The 20341-nt window shown below is 40.5% G+C and overlaps 1 protein-coding gene across 2 annotated transcripts in view; it reads right to left on the bottom strand.

Moving 5' to 3' along the window:
- The window catches only part of LOC129859115 (hypoxia-inducible factor 1-alpha inhibitor-like), a 43204-nt gene that overhangs the window by 13705 nt on the left and 9158 nt on the right, over positions 1–20341 (bottom strand). For both annotated transcript variants that reach the window (XM_055928507.1, XM_055928500.1), the window contains exons 2-5: positions 14187–14437; positions 4555–4703; positions 3652–3797; positions 3274–3380 (exon numbers count right to left, since the gene is read on the bottom strand). In XM_055928507.1, the coding sequence (XP_055784482.1) occupies positions 3274–3380; positions 3652–3797; positions 4555–4703; positions 14187–14437 (653 nt within the window). The remainder of the gene's footprint in view (positions 1–3273; positions 3381–3651; positions 3798–4554; positions 4704–14186; positions 14438–20341) is intronic.

The following is a 20341-nucleotide window of genomic DNA, read 5'->3' as shown; positions in this document are numbered from 1 at the left end:
ACTTTAAGCATCAGCTGTCAGAGCAGCTTACCGATCACTGTACCTGTACACAGCCAATCTGTAAATAGCACACCCAACTAACTCATCCCCATATTGTTATTTATCTTTTTGCACCCTAGTATCTCTACTTGCACATCATCATCTGCACATCTATAACTCCAGTGTTAATGCTAAATTGTAATTATTACGCCTCTATGGCCTATTTATTGCCTTACCTCCCTAATCTTCTACATTTGCACACACTGTACATAGATTTTTCTATTGTGTTATTGACTGTACGTTTGTTTATCCCATGTGTAACTGAGTTGTTGTTTCTGTTGCACTGCTTTGCTTTATCTTGGCCAGGTCGCAGTTATAAATGAGAACTTGTTCTCAACTGGCCTACCTGGTTAAATAAAGGTGAAATAAAAAATAAAATACATAAAAAAATATATATTTGGGCTTCACTGCAGGTTATTATATTGCACACTTTCTGCCTGTGGACATCGGTTCTACAATGTGCCAGCAGCAGAGCGTGAGACCCTTTGTTGGCATAATTGATCTCTTTCGGGCAGAGTACACCTGGCATACCCCTTTTTATCCACTGTTTTGAAAAAGTGAGAAAGCGTTTGTAACCACCTCTATAGTGGCAGCTACACTTGATCCCTGAATCCACTTGTTTTAACAAGCAACGCCTCATTTTCACCTAATTCTCTCATTCTGAAAATTAACCACATATTGTAGATGGAAAACATTAGTTCACAGATAGTAGCTAGTTAACTAGTCAACATTTCACAGATTGCCAGCGTCCAGTAAGCAACTAACGCACTATAACTTGAGGAATGGAAAAGAGTCGTAACGTTATACCAGTTAATATTATAGTGAATTGGTTAGGTTACAAATGTTAGTTCATCTGATGTTGTAACGTTAACTAGCTAAGGTTAGCTGTCTGACTTTATTAGCCTGCTAATTTTCACACCATAAACTCAATTATTTCAAACAGTTAAGTTAAGGCTAGCTAACAGAGAATTTGATCCAGCTAGCAAGTTAACGTTAGTTAACAATGCTAACAATACTTGTTCCACCACACTTTCTCCATCACCTCAAACTTTCCAAATGCCAGTTGTTTTTCGGTTACAGCTCATGAAGTACGCTTCATCACCTTCTCATCCCTGTCTCCATGGTCAGGCTTCTCACCTACCTCTTCGTTATCGTTCAGGGGGTTTGCTGCTGTAAATGGCAAACTGCCTTTATACTCTCCGCTATCTTTCCAGAGCATGCGCTGATGCTGTAACTAGCAAATTGGTTGTCTCTTCTCTCTTCAGTCGCGTGCTGCATTCTGCTGTTATGTGAACGATTGGCTGAGCCTTGGATACAGCCAGTATTGCTCCAAACGCGCATCACTCGTTCGCTTACAGCCAGTAGTCTGATCCAAAGCCCCCCCCCTCCTCATCGGATCTACACAAATCACATAAGTCACCTATCTTGGACACAAAACGGCGAATTTCGCAGAAAGGTGACTAGTTTGCATCCCTGACAGTGGCCTCCATCATTCTTAAATGCAAGAAGTTTGGAACAACCGAGACTCTTCCTAGAGATGGCCGCCCGGCTAAACTGATCAATCTGACAAAGCTCCGGCGTTCCTCTGTGGAGATGGTTGTCCTTCTCGAAGGTTATCCCATCTCTGCAGCACTCCACCAATCAGGCCTTTATGGTAGAGTGGCCAGATGGATCCACTCATCAGTAAAAGGCATATGACATCCCACTTGGAGTATGCCAAAAGGCATCTGAAGGACTTTCAGACCATTTTTTAAAAACTTTTTTTTAACCTTTATTTAATTAGGCAAGTCAGTTAAGAACGAATTCTTATTTTCAATGACGGCCTAGGAACAGTGGGTTAACTGCCTTGTTCAGGGGCAGAACGACAGATTTGTACCTTGAGAAACAAGATTCTCTGGTCTGATGAAACCAAGATTGAACTCTTTGGCCTGAATGCCAAGCGTCACGTCTAGAGGAAACCTGGCACCAACCCTATGGTGAAGCATGGTGATGGCAGCATCATGCTGTGGGGATGTTTTTTAGCGGCAGGGGCTGGGAGACTAGTCAGGATCGAAGGAAAGATGAACAGAGAAAAGTAGAGAGAGATCCTTGATGAAAACCTGCTCCAGAGTGCTTAGGACCTCAGATTGGGGTGAAGGTTCAGCTTCCAACAGGACAACGACCCAAAGCACACAGCCAAGACAATGCAGGAGTGGCTTCGGGACAAGTTTCTCAATGTGCTTGAGTGGCCCAGCCAGAGCCTGGACTTGAACATCTCTGGAGAGACCTGAAAATAGCTGTGCAGCTATTATCCCCCCTATTTAACATTTTTGGGGCTCTAAAACTACCTCCATATACACTGAGTATAGAAAACATTAAGGACACATTCCTAATATTGAGTTGCTACCGCCCCTTTTGCCCTCAGAATAGCTTCAATTCGGTCGGGCATGGACTCTACAAGGTGTCGAAAGCGCTCCACAGGGATGCTGGCCCATGTTGACTCCAATGCTTCCCACAGTAGTGTCAAATTGGATGGATGTCCTGTGGTTGGTGGACCATTCTTGATACACACGCCAAACTGTTGAGAATGTAAAATCCAGCAGCACTGCAGTTCTTGACACAAACCGCTGCACCTGGCACCTACTTCCATACCCAGTTCCATGGCACTTACATCTTTTGTCTTGCCCCTTCACCCTCTGAATGGCGCACATACACAATCCATGTCTCAGTTGTCCCAACGCTTAAACATCCTTCTTTAACCTGTCTCCTCCCCTTCATCTACATTGATTGAAGTGGATTTAACAAGTGACATTTATAACGGATCATAGCTTTTACCTGGATTCACCTAGTCAGTCTATGTATTGGAAATGGCCGGTGTCCTTAATGTTTTGTACACTCCGTGTATACTTCAATTCATTTTTTAAACTGGTACTGGGCTACCTACAGACGAGTCTTGTGAGGCTTGTGGATGTCCATAGAGGGATCACATTAGTGTGTACCCCAAACTGTTAGGACACTACAAACAGAAGTGTTCGTGAGAGTCTCGCCTTTCCATAATATTCTTTTCTAGGCCAAACCGCTGGGACGCTATTGACGTTTTCGTGAGAAGACAGATTTTTGGGATGTCTCCTGGTCTGACAAACAACGCAGATGTGGAAGCTTAGATGGATTTTGATGTGGATTTTTTTATTATGCTATTTGATTTCTGTGGGGGGCGTGGCCATCGACTCTAGGTGGTTATTAAACAGCTCTTACCAGTACATGGGGATGTAAAGAACATCTCCGGGGCCCACCACAGTCTCATAGCCCACTACATTCTTGAAGTTGGGAAACCTCTCATAGTCAGGGTTCTCAAAGTCAACCTAAAAATGGCAAAAGCAAAATTGCTGTTAGTTGGATTAATTAAAAACAAAACAGAAACAGTTGAGAAACAGAAAATCCATGCATATCAAATAAAACACGGTGTTGTGTGTGGCACATTCCCCAAACCTTCTTACCGGTTTCAATTGGGACTACAATGGAAAAAAGTTCAACTTTGTGTTATCCTCGATCATTTTTTCATGCATTGTGTCCACGTGGGGATGATTGTGTTTTTAAATTGTCAAATACATTATATCATAAAGTAGGGGTTACCTGGCTCTGTCTGTCACAGGGGTGGTGAACAGGGAAGGGGTAGAGACACTCAAACTGGTCCGGAGGGAAGAGGATACACCTTTTGTAACCTTTGATTTGTGCAAAGAAGTTCTGCTGCTCGTCGTAATGGGCTGGCGTTACATTGCCTACAAACATTGAGCAGATCACAAGATTATCTGTCCGTCTATGCAAGTGCAATGAACTTAAGCTAATTTCAGCTGATTTAAGGTGAGTGGATTTCTTTCATAATGTCCTTTCCACAAGGCCTTTTACTGCATATTGAGACAGTAGTTCACTCTTTCCATCAGCAATATGTGGCACCCACATGGTAGATATTATGTATATAATTTCCTTGTCTGACATGACTAGGGAAATCACCTGCTAGTCATCGTCCCCATGCCTCGAGGCCCCAGAGTCCCTTCCCTTACCCTCCATTCCCTCACCCTCTATACATACAGGTCCATACCCGCAATGCCTGTATGCCCGTTAGGTCTCTGCTATAGGTCTCTGCTATAGGGCTCTTACCTCCTCGCCTATGAGCAGCAGGCTGGAGGTGAGGTGGCCCCAGTTCTTCTTGCTCTGCTGCTTGGTAATCCAGCTATCCCCTGTATCTATAGGCCGCAGCTAGCCAGGGTCACTAATAGCCCCTTAGTCCCGTATCTTAGAAGCACTTCCTCAGTCCCCTCCACAGGTTGGCATTTAGTGGGATGACTCATGTACTGGAGGCAGCTCTACAGGGTGGTCACTAGCTGGCACAGCCAAAAAGTTATAAAATCTGATTTGAAACATAACCCTAATCGCAATGCTAACCTTATACCCAACCCTTACCTTAAATGAAGACGAAAATGGTCATTTTAGTTTAAGATTTATCCCAATAAACGTCAACCTGTGTCCCTTCCTTACCCTCCATGCCTATGAGGAGCAGATTGGAGGTAAACTGGCCCCAGTTCCTTTTGCTCTGCTGCTTGTTGATCCAGTTCCAGTTGAAACCCAAGAAGTCCACCACCATCTTCCTGCCCACGGTATCGTTCAGGGTCTGCTGCAGGTACACCCTGGGAGGATGAGTAGAATACAATAGAATAAGCCCATCTGCGGAGACGGAAATGGATCTTCTGCTTTGCACATATTTTCGAAAGAGTACAGCCACAGAGAGCTGCAGTACATTGCCCCTGGAGCTAGTTGTGGAGCAGAATGTGGATAGATACACAAAGATAGGATAAGACTGTCCTTCATGCAACTAATTGACCAACGTCGGTTCAATTATTTGAATTCCATTTCGTTCTGTTTTTTTTTCTGTGAGCTCGAGGCGCAGTTTATCTAGAGATTAAATCAGATCAAGCCCAAACTGTGCAAAACAAATGTAATATACACAACTGAAATATTTTATGAAAGTAAAGTAATGTTACTAAATGATGGTTAATAAGTGATGAGCAGTAATAGGCAGTCACTTCCATCATGGGACTTTTAATGGCTTTATTTGGTGTTGTTACAGGATTCAACCCACATAATGCATAGCGCATGTAATGTTTAAAAGAATTATCCAAACCAATGTTTTATTTATCATTGAACCAACCTTCAAAAGCATTAAATCGCTTGATTTGGACCAAACGTCTTCCTACCAATGAGTAAGACATGAGGAAGCCCCTTACACTTCAGTGTTGTGATGCAAAAATTCTAGCAAAATGTATAGTGCATAGAATTAAAATGGTATTGTCGGACATTATTCATTATAAATCAGACAGGTTTTTTACATGGACGATACATAGGAGATAATATAAGTACTGGAAACAATAGAACACCATTGTCAGCTATTCATAGCTGACTTTGAAAAGGCTTTATATAAAGTATGACTGGAGTTTATATATAAATGCCTGGAACATTTCAATTTTGCAGAATCTCTTATAAAATGGGTTAAAATCAAGGATAGTAACCCTAGGTGTAAAATAGTAAATAATGGCTACTTCTCAGAAAGTTTTAAACTGTCAAGAGCTGTAAAACAAGGTTTCCACTATGGGCATATCTATTTATTATTGCCTTCGAAATGTTAGCTGTTAAAATCAGATCCAACAATAATTTTAAGGGATTAGAAATCCATAGTTTAAAAACAACGGTGTCATTGTACGCTGATGATTCATGTTCTTTAAAATCCACAACTAGGATCCCTCCACAGCCTCAGAGGATCTAGATCATTTTTCTAACCTCTCTGGATTACAACCAAATTATGGTCAAATGTACTATATTACGTATTGAATCACAAAAAAAATACAACTTTCACATTACTGTGTAGTTTACAAAATAAAATGGTCTGACAGTGATGTGGATATACTGGGTATACATATCCCCAAAATAAATAAATGATCTTAATACAATACATTGTTATAGAAAGTTAGCAAAAATAGATAAGATCTTGCTACCATGGAAAGGTTAATACTTATCTATTTGTGGGGAAAAAAATCACCCTGATTAACTCTTTAGTCATATCCCAGTTTACCTATTTACTTAGGGTCTTGCCTACACCTAGCGAACTGTTTAAATTATATGAGAAAAAACTATTCCATTTATTTGTAACGGCAAGCCAGACAAAATGAAACAGGCTTAATTATATCATGAATATGAATTCGGAGGGCAGAAATGATTCAATATTAAAGCATTAGACCTCTCACTAAAGGCTTCAGTCACACAAAAGTTATACTTAAATCCAAACTGGTTCTCTAACAAATTAGTAAGCAGGTCTCACCCCATGTTCAACATTGGCCTTTTTGCCTTTATTCAAATGACAACCTCTCACTTTCAGTTATTTGCAAAGGAAATCTCCCAAATATCGCTAGTTTTAACACAACCAACTAATTGCTGCATTACCGCAAAATGGAAGAGGAAAGTGGAAGGGGGAAAAAGTAAAGGAACTTGTCTGTCGGCTCTGCATTAAAGACCATCATTGGTTAAAGAAAATTGTGATAAATAAAAAAGTATACCAGTTTCATTTAATTAAGGACCAAATAATTGACAGCTGTGCCATATAGATTGCAAAATAGTTGGGAAGAGATTTTTTACGTGCCATGACACATGGTTTATGAACTGATACGCAAAACGTGAATGTATATTATGTATACAAAATGTATTTTATTATAATACAAAATTCTTGCAACCAATAGAATGTTATTTATATGGGGGATAAAACCTTCCCAGTTCTGCAGATTCTGCTGCGAAAAGACATTAGATCATTTTTTTTGGTACTGTCCATATGTAGCTTGTTTTTGGTCACAGTTCCAGGAATGGCTGAAGAATTGCAATATTTACCTGGAGCTAACCCTGCAGACAGCACTACTGTGTGATCTGGAAAGTCAGTCAATCAATCAATAATATAATTATACTTTAAGCAAAAAAAAAATATTTTCAATTTACAATCTGTAGAAACAATGAGAAAAGAAAGGTTCAAAACTTTTGTGAAACATCACAGCACAGTTGAAAAATATATGGAAAATAGAAATCCAATATGTATGGTGTTAAGAGATAGATGGGAGGGGTTGAATGGAGTTGAAGGTTGGGACTAATAACAACTAATAACAAGATAACTCATGTAAAACCTACTGTGTCCGTAAAACGTATATTAGGTGAAAGAGCACAGTTTGAAAGATTTGGCAAATAGAAATCAAACCGGATGGACATCAGAAATAGATGGGAGTGGAAGGACAGGAGTAAAAACAAAGAAAATAGAACTATTGTAAAATAGACTGTGTCCATAAAATGTATTTTGTATGTATGTATGTATAAGCTGGAAGTAGAGGCTTAAGAGTTGTTGTTCACTAGTTTACTCCAATTAGAGGAGGGGTGGTAGGGTTAGAAAGTAATAAAGGAACATTTATTAAAAAAATAATAATAATAATAAATTATATATATATATATATATATATATATATATATATATATATATATATATATATATATATATATATATATATATATATATATATATATATAAATAAATAAATAAACATATGTATGTATATATTTCCAAAGAAATATGGGAGATTGGAAGTGATGCAGACAACTACATTGATGGAAGCTACAATCTGCAATGTTAAAGCTGACCTACCCCCCAAAAAAATATTATAATAAAAAAGACATGAGGAATCCCCAAACAAATTCAAAAGCCACCCACGGATCCCCCCATAACAATCACACCAGAATACAGTATCAGTTCTCTATGTTTGACTAGTAGTATGAAGATGTGGCATGGAGTATTGCTTCTCTATACTATGTAATGTATTCCCTGTGATTCTGGTGATGGTTTTTCTTCTTCTCCTGTTCAGAGAAATGAGTTGCTTGCATTATTTACCATAACGTAGTGTGAAAGTACCAGGTTTTGACCAATAGACAGAGGTCATGTTAATGCAGGATTCTGTTTTTCACACAAAGGAAAGATAAAACCGAAAAAATATCTTGCAGATCTAAGAACGTAAAAAAGGAGTAATTTTGTGCTTCAGTTGCACTTGTTCTCTCGGATTAAATATATTTACCCTCTTCATTTGCTCACCACCAGACAGCGCACTGACTGATGTATAGGCTACTTTCCTCCGGTATTTTTCCGGTCTAGTTTTTCTCCAGTAGAAAGTTCAAATGCAAGATTAATTTCAAACAAAACATTAGGAAATGTAGCTGGCTACATTCTTTCTATGATAAATATGATGGCCATGCATCGTTTTTGCAAAAAAATACCTTACTTTTTCATTGTAAGCTAATTTACTTCTGTGGCTGCTAGCCAAATAGCATTGCACTTCTGTCTGCTATCAACTGATGAAAAGAATGTCTGCCAAATGTGTTGCACTAATGAATTTTGTGTGAAGAAAAACTAATAGTTGCACGCCCCTTATCTCTACTGAAGCAAAGAAAACACTTGACTTTCAATATAAAACGTAGGTGAAATGGTTTAAAACGCATATTTCTTTAAATGGTCTGCGTTTTGTAAATGCAGATTTCTGAAAGCTAATTCAATCCCTACTAGATGGCGCTGTTTCTGCTATACCGCCACACTTATCCATTTTCCTGGTCTTGTGTTTATTAAATAGGCCTAGATCACAACCTTTCCTTTGCATCTTTGGGTCGAAAACCAATAGATTTGACTCATGATGAAAATAAATTATGGTCATCCTAACAATTCAAGGCAGTCGTCCATGAAAGCAAATCAGTTTGTCCTTCTTTTAAACTTAATCTGTGTCCAGGAAACAGACCCTTTGTGTGTGGTTTATTCCCTTCAGAAAATGTCTGGATTAGTCACTGTTAGACCATTCCTGGTGAACAAGCAAACCAAATGTCACTAATCACAATACATATAGAGCGGTTTCCTGATAACTGTCTTTAAAAGCATAAGACTGCCATCAAATTATTTTATCAGGGTTGTTACAACATTTTTGTCCCTAGCCCATTTCTCCATCAAAGTTTTGGGCTTCTAGGAAAAGTCTTCATATGAGAATTGCACAGGAATAGCCTTCTCAGAGAGCAGCCACTTGTTGGACTATTCAAGGAGAGTTGGGTTGAAGTATTAGACTGTTATTAGGTCAAACTTAGGTCAAACGGAATTGCTTTCATGGAGGACTGGCTTGAATTGTATGGATGACAACAATTTATATTCATAATGCGACAATTCTATTGGTTTTCTACCCAAAGGTGCAATGGAAATATTGTGATCTACACCACATGACCAAAAGTATGTGGACACCTGTTTGTCGAACATCTCATTCCAAAATCATGGGGGTCAACATGGAGTTGGTCCTTTGGTCCCTTTGCAACTATACCATCCTCCAAGCTTCTGGGAAGGATTTCCACTAGATATTGGAACATTGCTGCAGGGACTTGCTTCCATTCAGCCACAAGCGCATTAGTGAGCTCGGGCACTGATGTTGGGCGATTAGGCCTTACTCGCAGTCAGCTTTCCAATTCATCCCAAAGGTGTTCGATGGGGTTGAGGTCAGGTCTCTGTGCAGGCCGGTCAAGTTCTTCTACACCGATCTCAACAAACCATTTCTGCACGGACTTCGCTTTTTACACGGGGGCATTGTCATTCTGAAACAGGAAAGGGCCTTCTCCAAACTATTGCCACAAAGTTGGAAGCACAGAATTGTCTAGAATGTCATGCAGTAGCGTTAAGATTTTCCTTCACTGGAACTAAGGGGCCTAGCCTGAACCATTAAAAACAGCCCCAGACCATTATTCCTCCTCCACCAAACTTTACAGTTGGCACTATGCATTGGGGCAGGTAGCATTCTCCTGGCATCCGCCAAACCCAGATTCTTTCATTGGACTGCCAGATAGTGAAGCGTAATTCATCGCTCCAGAGTCCAATGGCGGCAAGCTTTACACCACTCCAGCCGACGCTTGGCATTGCGCATGGTCATTTTAGGCTTGTATGCGGCTGCTCGGCCATGGAAACCCATTTCATGAAGCTCCTGGCGAACAGTTCTTCTGCTGATGTTGCTTTCAGAGGCAGTTTGGAACTCGGAAGTGAGTGTTGCAACTGACAGACAGACAATTTTTACACGCTACGTGCTTCAGCACTCGGGGGTCCCATTCTGTGAGCTTGTGTGGCCTATCACTTCGCGGCTGAGCAGTTTTTTCTCCTAGATGTTTCCACTTCACAATAACAGCACTTACAGTTGACCAGAGCAGCTCTAGAAGGGCAGACATTAGGCAAATATATTTGTTGGAAAGGTGGCATTCAATGACGGGGACACGATAAAAGTCACTGAGCTCTTCAGTAAGGCCATTCTACTGCCAATACTTTCCTATGGAGATTGCATGGCTGTGTGCTCAATTTTATATACCTGTCAGCAACGGGTGTGGCTGAAATAGCTGACTCCACCGATTTGAAGGGGTGTCCACATACTTTGTATATATAGTGTATTTCATAAACACAAGAGACCAGAAAAATGTATAAATGAGTGTGGCGGTATAGCAGAAACAAAGGTATCTAGTGGTAAAAACCTGGTTCTTCACACTACTTTATGGTAAATAATGCAAGTGACTTCAAATGACTAATTTCTCTGAACAGTGGGAGAAAAACATCACCAGATTCACAGGGAATACATTACATAGTATGGAGAAGCAATACTCCAAGCCACAGCTTCATACTACTTGTCAAACAGAGAACTGATACTGTATACTGGTTGTTGGGGTGGGATTGGCATGGGGTGTGCGGGGTCCGCGTGTGACTTTAGAATTTTGGGATATTCCTCATGTCTTACTCATTGGTAAGAAGTACTTTGGTCCAAAATCAGATGTGGGTAATATGTATATTGAATCCTATAAATTAAAATAGCCAATTTGGGTGCAAACAATTAGCTTAGTTTCTCAGAGATCAAATTATATTTCGATAAAATAATGTTTCAGGAATGCTAATCGTATCTGTTACTAACTACAGCAATTATTTCAGAACAATCTGAGATGGTGGGGGTTGAAATCCTCTTTCTTGTGCTTTTTGAGGGGGAACTAACCTGATTGCAAAGTTAAAGAAAACATACAACTCTATGCACAAGTTCTACTTTCAACAATTTCCACTGATTTTAAAACAATTCTGTACAGGCTTCCTTCTGCTCTCATTTAGGCTAGCATTCTGGAGTAACTGCAATGTTGTTATCCATCCTCAGTTTTCTCCTATCACAGTCATTAAACTCTTGTAACAATTTCAAGTCACCATTGGCCTCATGATTAAATCAGGTTTCCTTCCTGTCCGGCAAATGAGTTAGGAAAGACACCTGTATCTTTGTGGTGACTGGGTATATTGATACACCATCCAAAGTTGAATTAATAACTTGCTCAAAGGGATATTCAATGTTTTTTTTTGTTTTCATTTAACCATCTACCAATAGATTCCCTTCTTTGCGAGGCATTGGAAAACCTCCCTGGTCTTTGTGATTGAATCTGGGTTTGAAATTCACTGGTCGACTGAGGGACCTTACAATTATCTGTATGTGTGGGGTACAGAGATGAGGTAGTCATTCAAAAATCATGTTAAACACTATTATTGCGCACAAAGTCCATGCAACTTATTATGCGACTTGTTAAGCAAATGTTAATTCCTGAACTTACTTAGGCTTGCCATAACGAAAGGGGTTGAATACTCAAGACATGCACGCTTATTTCATTAATTAGTTAATGAGTTTAACATAATTCCACTTTGACATTATGGGCTTGTGCATGTAGGCCAGTGACAAAATATTGTGTGAATGCTTTCTGAAGGCACTGTAACAGCATGCCAGTGGAAGGGAGGACAGCAGCAGGTGGCCCAACTGTGGTTTGTGACTGTGATTTCCCATTTTAGCCAATTCAATTTATATTTTCTGTCATTCTGTTACGGGTTTTGTAACAGAATGACAAGTTTTAATCACTTAACAAATCATGAACAAAATCGTTATTTAAAAAAACACTAACTAATTGTTAGGTCTACCTTTACTTGTTACTTCTGTGAAGTTTTTTTATCCTCCCTCATGAGGGAGAGAAATATGAAAATATCTTAAAGACGTGGGTTTTTTGTAAGAGAATGACTAGACACTAGGCAATATTTTTTTTTAATGAAAACTTCTTCAGGCTAGGGTCTATTTTTCTCCACTTCCTGTCTGACTCAGGCCCAGAAGCCAGGATATGCATATAAATTGGTACCATTGGATAGAAAACACTTTGAAGTTTGTATAACTGTTCATGTCTGAGACTATAACACAATTGATATGGTAGGAGAAAGTACAAAAAAAAAAAAAAATCTGGTTTGTTTGAGAGCCCATGCTCTTCCAATGGAACATACAAGGTCATATCCAAATCCAGCTCCCAGATTGCAATTCCCATGGCTTCCACTAGATGTCCACAGTCTTTGTTCAATGTTTCAGCTTCCCAAACAAGGAAGAATTTTGAGTTATAGTACTGGGAGTCAGAGTTGGAAACGAAGAGGACGCGCACCTGCTAAATTTGCTTTTTTATTGAACATACTTCTTTCCGTATGAAACATTACAGTTTAATTACATTTTAGGGTACCTGAGGATTAAATAGAAACATATTTTGACTTGTTTTAACAAAGTTTAGCGGTAGCTTTTTGTATTCCTTTTTCTGCACGTTGAACGAGTGGATTACTCAAATCGATGGCTCAAACTAAACTGACTTTTTGGGATATAAAGAAGGATTTTATCTAACAAACCGACCATGCATGTTGTAGCTGGGACCCTTTGGATTGCAAATCAGAGGAAGATTTTCAAAAAGTAAGTGAATATTTAAAATCGCTATTTGTGATTTTATGAAGCCTGTGCAGGTTGAAAAATATTTTGATGTGGGGCGCCGTCCTCAAACAATCGCATGGCATGCTTTCGCTGTAAAGCGAATTGTAATTCGCTATTGTAAACCGCACAATGCAGTTAGATGAAGACTTTAAGCTTTTAACCGATATAAGACACTTGTATATACCTAAATGTTTAAAAAAATCTTAATCCATAATTTTTATGATTATTTATTTGAATTGCGTGCCCTCCAATTTCACCGGAAATTGTCGGCAGGTGTCCCGCTGGCGGGACGCCTAGCCCTTAACTTACAGCAGGCAAATCATTTTTGCAAAATTAAATATAGAAGTTTATTAGTAGGCAAGTGTCTCAACAATAGTGTTTTTTGTATTTCTAATACATTTAAGACTTTCTTGTAGATGTTTTCTAAGACTCCTTTTACATCTGTTGGACCAGAAATCAAAGCCTTGGCTTATTCCAAATTTAAGGATGGAAAATTGTCCCCCCCCTCAACAAATATGCCTTAATTTAAAAATAAATAAATATTTGTGCTGCTGTAAACTCAGTGGTGTACACCGATATCCAGAGAAATTAAGAGGAATGTAATTGAATAGGGACAGTTGAACTGAAAAGCACTTCCACAGGAGTTTGCATCAGGAGTCAAGTGTACTCAGGAAGATTACGTGCATCAGGAAATGAAAGCTTGGTTTGCCAATATAAACCTTCCTCTCGGCTCAAGAGAAAGCATTCCTTTCCAAACCACAAATAATGATTTAAATCAGAATCAAAAAACAGTATTGCCATGTAACAAATGTTACAAGGAATCTTCGCACAAAACCACCACAACAGTACAAACTTAAATTTGACAGCAAACTTAATTTGTCTGAATAAATCTACAGAACGTGGACACAAGCAGCAATCAGTCGTTCTAAGGAAGGGGCTCAGTGCAGTAAGTGATATGAGTGAGTGCGTGTGTCCCAGGCCAAGTAACTCAGTCAGGTGAGAGTGGTACAAAGTGTTCCCAAGGTGCCGACGTAAAACGCTTATTCATTCTCCACAGCTATCTATTTCAGTTCCTGCATTAGATTTCACTGGATTCACACTTTACTTTCCACTGCTGAGCACTTGCCAGCACACCAGCAATGTAAACACCTAGACTGGATAGCGTTTAATTTTTTATTCAGCATTGAGAAAATGTAGACTCTTTCTAATCAACTGTCCCTAAGGACCTAGCTCAAATGCAGCAGGACATATACCTACCCATTTAGACAAAAATATTACCTCTCGTCTCCTCCCTCTTCCTGCGTTTTCTCCATTTTCTCCACAAAATCAGAGAATTTCATGTCTATCCGTCGAGACTTGGGTGAAAAGTTCTCAAAGTTGGCCATTTTCTTCTCATCATAGTAGAGGAATTTGTGGTTTTCCGCAATGTACACAGAGAAGTCCCCGCTCCCAATGTTCTCCTGCAGGTACGGGACATCCCACTTCAGAGCCGGATACACTAGATTGGTGTCTGTTAAAACCAATGGTTCCTGGAAACAAAAAAAGTAGGACATGTTAGATAAGATTAGAATAACAGAAATGGATGGAATTAAGCTTTATCACATTAACAAAAACAGCATACATGCAAAGACTGCATAATCTAACCATTACTTATAATATAGGACTAAAGCAAGCAAAAATTGCATTTAATTCAATAAAATGTTTGAAAACTTTTTGCATAATTTGTGAACACATACATGTATTACTAATAGTAATAGACATACAGTGCCTTTGGAAAATATTCAGACCTTGACTTTTTACAAATTAAGTTACAGCTTAAAACAATATATATATACACACATAATGCTAAAGCAAAAACAGTTTTAAATTGTTTTTGCAAATGTATCAATAATATAAAAAACTGAAATTACATTTAAATATGTATTCAGACCCTTTACTCAGTACTTTCTTGAAGCACCTTTGGCAGCGATTACAGGCTCAAGTCTTCTTGGGTATGATGCTACAAGCTTGGCACACCTGTATTTGGGGAGTTTCTTCCATTCTTCTCTGCAGATCCTCTCAAACTCTGTCAGGATGGATGGGGAGCATTGCTGCACATCTATTTTCAGGTGTCTCCAGAGATGTTCTATCGGGTTTAAGTTCAGGCTCTGGCTGGGCCACTCGAAGACATTCAGAGACTTGTCTCAAAGCCACTGCTGCGTTGTCTTGGCTGTGTGCTTAGGGTCGTTGTCCTGTTGGAAGGTGAACCTTCGCCCCAGTCTGAGGTCCTGAGCGCTCTGGAGCAGGTTTTCATCAAGGATCTCTTTGTACTTTGCGCCGTTCATCTTTGCCTCGATCCTGACTAGTCTCCCAGTCCCTGCCACACAATCTTGCTTTCATCAGACCAGATAATCTTGTTTCTCATGAGAGTCCTTTAGGTGGCTTTTGCCAAACTCAAAGCAGGCTGTCATGTGCCTTTTACTGAGGAGTGGCTTCCGTCTGGCCACTCTACCATAAAGGTCTGATTAGTGGAGTGCTATAGAGATGGTTGTCCTTCTGGAAGGTTCTCCCATCTCCACAGAGGAAATCTGAAGCTCTGTCAGAGTGACCATCGGGTTCATGGTCACCTCCCTGACTAAGGCCCTTCTCCCGAATTGCTCAGTTGGGCCAGCTCTTTGAAGAGTCTTGGTGCTTCCAAACTTCTTCCATTTAAGAATGATGGAGGCCACTGTGTTCTTGGGGACCTTCAATGCTGCAGAACTTTTTTAGTACCCTTCCCCATATCTGTGCCATGACACAATAGCCCAAATCTGAATCATACAGCTGACGAAAACAGTTGCTTTTTCCAATATTGTTGTGACATGACATCATGGCGTTTGAACATTGTGCTTTACAAGCTATCAGACCCGACCCAAAACAACTCATTCACCTCCTAGCCATCATTGCTCCGTTTCTGATCAAGACTCAATCCCTCCTCCTCCCCCATCCGAGTTCACCACAGGTCGTAAGTGGGACCACCATCCTTTTCGTACTTTCCCACTTTCCTCTCAAAAAGCTATATTTGGATCGCAGAGGCAACTGGCCTCACACTGCTCATGTCAGCATGATTCTAATAAAACAAATAGCTGAATAAGGACCAAGGAATACCATATTGAGTTGACTCTATAGGCCATGGATGGGCACCTCCAGTCCTCTGGGGCCTGACTGGTGTCACACTTTTGCCCCAGCAATGCAATTAGTTTAAATCAGCTGTGTTGATTACGGATGGGGGGAAAGTGTGACACCACTCCGGCCCCGAGTTCCCCATCCCTGCTATTGGCTATACTGAAGACCTACCCGAGGTGCAACTTTAAGGCAAGGACATCTTTTAAAATGATTGTGATACTCACCTCATGTCCTGATATGAATGAGAATGTAGTCCATTTTGTTTTGAAATCAGTATTTGTCCATCTCTACCATTGCTCCAATTTTCAAGAAAAAGAATATGCCAGAGAGGGTCACAAGACTTCACCATTGGAATGTTGTACCCTGGCTGGCGAGGACACTCAGGTGAATAATAATAGGCACAACCTGAAGGAGCCTGTTTTAGTATTTTTTTTAACTTAAGATTCTCACCAAGAGAGGCAGACAAACAGTAAAGTAGGCTAGACTTTAGAGAATGAACGCAAATGTATGCTGCTATTGAACAATAAATAGGCCCAATCCATTACCTTTGAAACTGTCCTCTTTGAACTGGCAGATCCGTATAAATGGGTTGGATGGATGGCTTTGATTGTCCAGCAATCTAATTGCAAGTCGTTCATATGCCAATAATAATAATATTCTGCTAAAAAATACCTTGCACTGCTACCCTCAGCATTCATTATTCTTAGAGGTCAGAACAAGCAACCGGGACATCACCAGAATTTCATATTTTTATTAAATATATATAATTCAAATATTTACATTGACGGCCTATCCCAGCAAAACCCGGACGACGCTGAGCCAATTGTGCACCGCCTTATGGGACTCTCAATCACGGACGGATGTGATGCAGCCTGAATTCGAACCAGGGACTGCAGTGACGCCTCTTGCACTGAGATGCAGTGCCTTAGACCGCTGCGCCACTCGGGAGCCCTGAAGGCATGAAGGCTACACCTACAGATGGAAACGACAGACCACAAATAAGTCCTTCTGGAAGTGCACCGAATTTGATGCTTTCGAATGCCGCGCTTGCATAACGTTCAATGACGGGGTTATCTCCAAGTTGCGCTGGATACACGGTTCTTTCAGTGCCAGGAACATCAACTGGAGGAGCTCCTGACATACAGTAAAAGTCTAAATTTTGGAAAGACCTACTCATTGAAGGGGTTTTTAGTTATTTGTAGACATCAAAACTATGAAATAACACATATGGAATCATGTAGTAACCAAAAAAGTGATAAACAAATAAATATATATTTTATTTTCTTCAAAAGCAGCCACCCTTTTGCCTTGATGACAGCTTTGCACACTCTTGGCATCCTCTCAACCAGCTTCACCTGGAATGTTCTTTAAGGAGTTCACACACATGCTGAGCACTTGTTGGCTGCTTTTCCTTCACTCTGCAGTCTAACTCATCCCAAACCATCTCAATTGGGTTGAGGTCATGTGATTGTGGAGGCCAGGTCATCTGATGCAGCAGTCCATCACTCTCCTAGGTCAAATAGCCCTTACACAGCCTGGAGGTGTGTTGGGTCATTGTCCTGTTGAAAAACAAATGATAGTCTCACTAAGCGCAAACCAGATGGGATGGCGTATTGCTGCAGAATACTGTGGTAGCCATGCTGGTTAAGTGTGCATGGAAATCTAAATAAGTCACCAACAATGTCAGCAGCAAAGCACCTTCACACCTCCTCTTCCATGCTTCACGGTGGGAACCACACATGTGGAGATTATCCGTTCACCTACTCTGCGTCTCACAAAGACACGGCGGTTGGAACCAAAAATCTCAAATTTGGACTCAGACCAAAGGACAGATGTCCATTGCTCGTGTTTCTTGGCCCAAGCAAGTCTCTTCTTATTATTGGTGTCCTTTAGTAGTGGTTCTTTGCAGCAATTCGACCATGAAGGGCTGATTTCACCCAGTTTCCTATGAACAGTTGATGTTGAGATGTGTCTGATATTTGAACTCTGCGAAGCATGTATTTGGGCTGCGGCTGAGGCTGGTAACTCTAATGAAATGATCCCCATGATTCCATGTGTTATTTCATAGTTTTGACATCTTTACTATTATTCTACAATGCAGAAAATAGTCAAAATAAAGAAAAACTCTAGAATGAGTAGGTGTGTCCAAACATTTGACTGATACACTTTCAGGCAACATGGGTTGCCAATGTTTCCCATAGGTACCGTATATCTTGTTTAACACAAATGACTATTTTTCTTATTATTGATGACCGCATGCCCAAGGCCAATAACATGGTCCCTAATCTGCTTGATCTTTTTTTTTTTTTGAATTATGGAACTGCTAAGATGCTGTCCTGCAAGACTTGGCGAAGACCAACAACGGAGTGGAGGACTGGCATGGAACATTTTTGGCAAATCTTGGCGCTACCCACCCCCACCATTTGGAAGTTCATCAAGGCATTGCAATGACAGCAGCAAAGAAGTGAAATGAGAATGGAGCAGCAACTTGTTGGCGTTTCTCCACCACAGCAAAGACCCCGCTACCGCAAGCAACAGAAGGATCTGAAGTCACTGGTTCAGGAGGAGTACACCACAACTGAACGGCTGGAGTCTTAAAAGGCGCTGCATGGTCAATCCGACTTCTGCATTGGCTGTGCAGCATTTACGGGGATACAGCCTCTGCAGAAGTCAGAGCATTCATACGTCTTGCGCTTATCAGAGCAGCGCAGAGCTGTTGTGAAGGAAGTTGTCAAGGAAGTGAGTGTGTTTATACAGGCCTCACCTACCATCACTCAATCATGTCAATGCAGCACTATATAAAGCCCTCCGCATTGTTACAACATTTGTGGGGTGCAAAGCATGCCCCCTGGAGGCTCCGCAATTGCATCACACCATCCATACAGCGCTTCTGACCACATTTTCGGATCAAGAATAAATTGGCTTTGACCCTGCATACAATTTCAAATTGCAGTTGTGAATAATCCAAAATCCATCTGAGAAAAATGAGCACCTAGCCTACTTGGACACTTCAACCCTTTCAATGACTCAAAAATCCTTATTAAACCAGAACATTTAGCACATTCTTGGAAAACGTGTTCCTGAACTTCTTTTTGTTTTCATGGCACTGCATTGTCATGTAGCCTACTCTTATTGTTGTTGAATTTTTTGGTTATTTGAAAATAAATGTTTTAGGCACATTTATTTTTGCCCCATCCTTTTTTGTATTTTGCTAAGCTTTTTTGTTGATAAAGAAAGGTTTTATAGTAAATGGTTGGTGTTAATGGATAGTGTAAAAACTAGATCAAATGAAAATATATTATTTAAAACTAAAATACATTTAGGATACATTACCATGAAGAGAATGATATTCATATCAAGGGTTTCCGTTAGATGGCTTTTGGCCCCCCAAAAATCCTATTGCAAAACAACGCTTTCTATTCATTGATGGAAATACCAGTCAATATAAATAGATTTGACCGTCATGCTTATCGGTCTATAGGTTAATTAGCATAATTTAGTGGAATAAAATTGTCTTGTGTGTATTTCCATTAGTCATCATGCATCTTATTTATCCAACACAACCATCACATGCGCACAGCATACAGAGCCTATTTTTTAATTTTTAATTTTATTTATTTTTTAATTTTATCCCCTTTTCTCCCCAATTTTCGTGGTATCCAATCGCTAGTAATTACTATCTTGTCTCATCGCTACAACTCCCGTACGGGCTCGGGAGAGACGAAGGTCGAAAGCCATGCATCCTCCGAAGCACAACCCAACCAAGCCGCACTGCTTCTTTAACACAGCGTGCCTCCAACCCGGAAGCCAGCCGCACCAATGTGTCGGAGGAAACACCGTGCACCTGGCCCCCTTGGTTAGCGCGCACTGCGCCCAGCCCGCCACAGGAGTCGCTGGAGCGCGATGAGACAAGGAAATCCCTACCGGCCAAACCCTCCCTAACCCGGACGACGCTAGCCCAATTGTGCGTCGCCCCACGGACCTCCCGGTCGCGGCCGGCTGCGACAGAGCCTGGGCGCGAACCCAGAGGCTCTGGTGGCGCAGTTAGCACTGCAATGCAGTGCCCTAGACCACTGCGCCACATACAGAGCCTATTTTGAGCGGTATTTCTCCTGCAGCTGGAGTAAAATGTGCTTTTATAAGCCCATTGATTGCACAACAATTCTAAATGCAATCGCGTGTTAAACTGTTTTGGTGCACGATTAAAAACAGCTACTATTTTTATTTCTCAACTGGTAATTGAAGTGCGCCTCCCATTCACCATTCAAGTGCAGGCAACAGGCTATCAG

This window comes from Salvelinus fontinalis, chromosome 1 (genome assembly GCF_029448725.1).
Source record: "Salvelinus fontinalis isolate EN_2023a chromosome 1, ASM2944872v1, whole genome shotgun sequence".
NCBI classification, from domain to species: domain Eukaryota; kingdom Metazoa; phylum Chordata; class Actinopteri; order Salmoniformes; family Salmonidae; genus Salvelinus; species Salvelinus fontinalis.
This window is presented reverse-complemented; position numbering and strand designations above follow the sequence as displayed.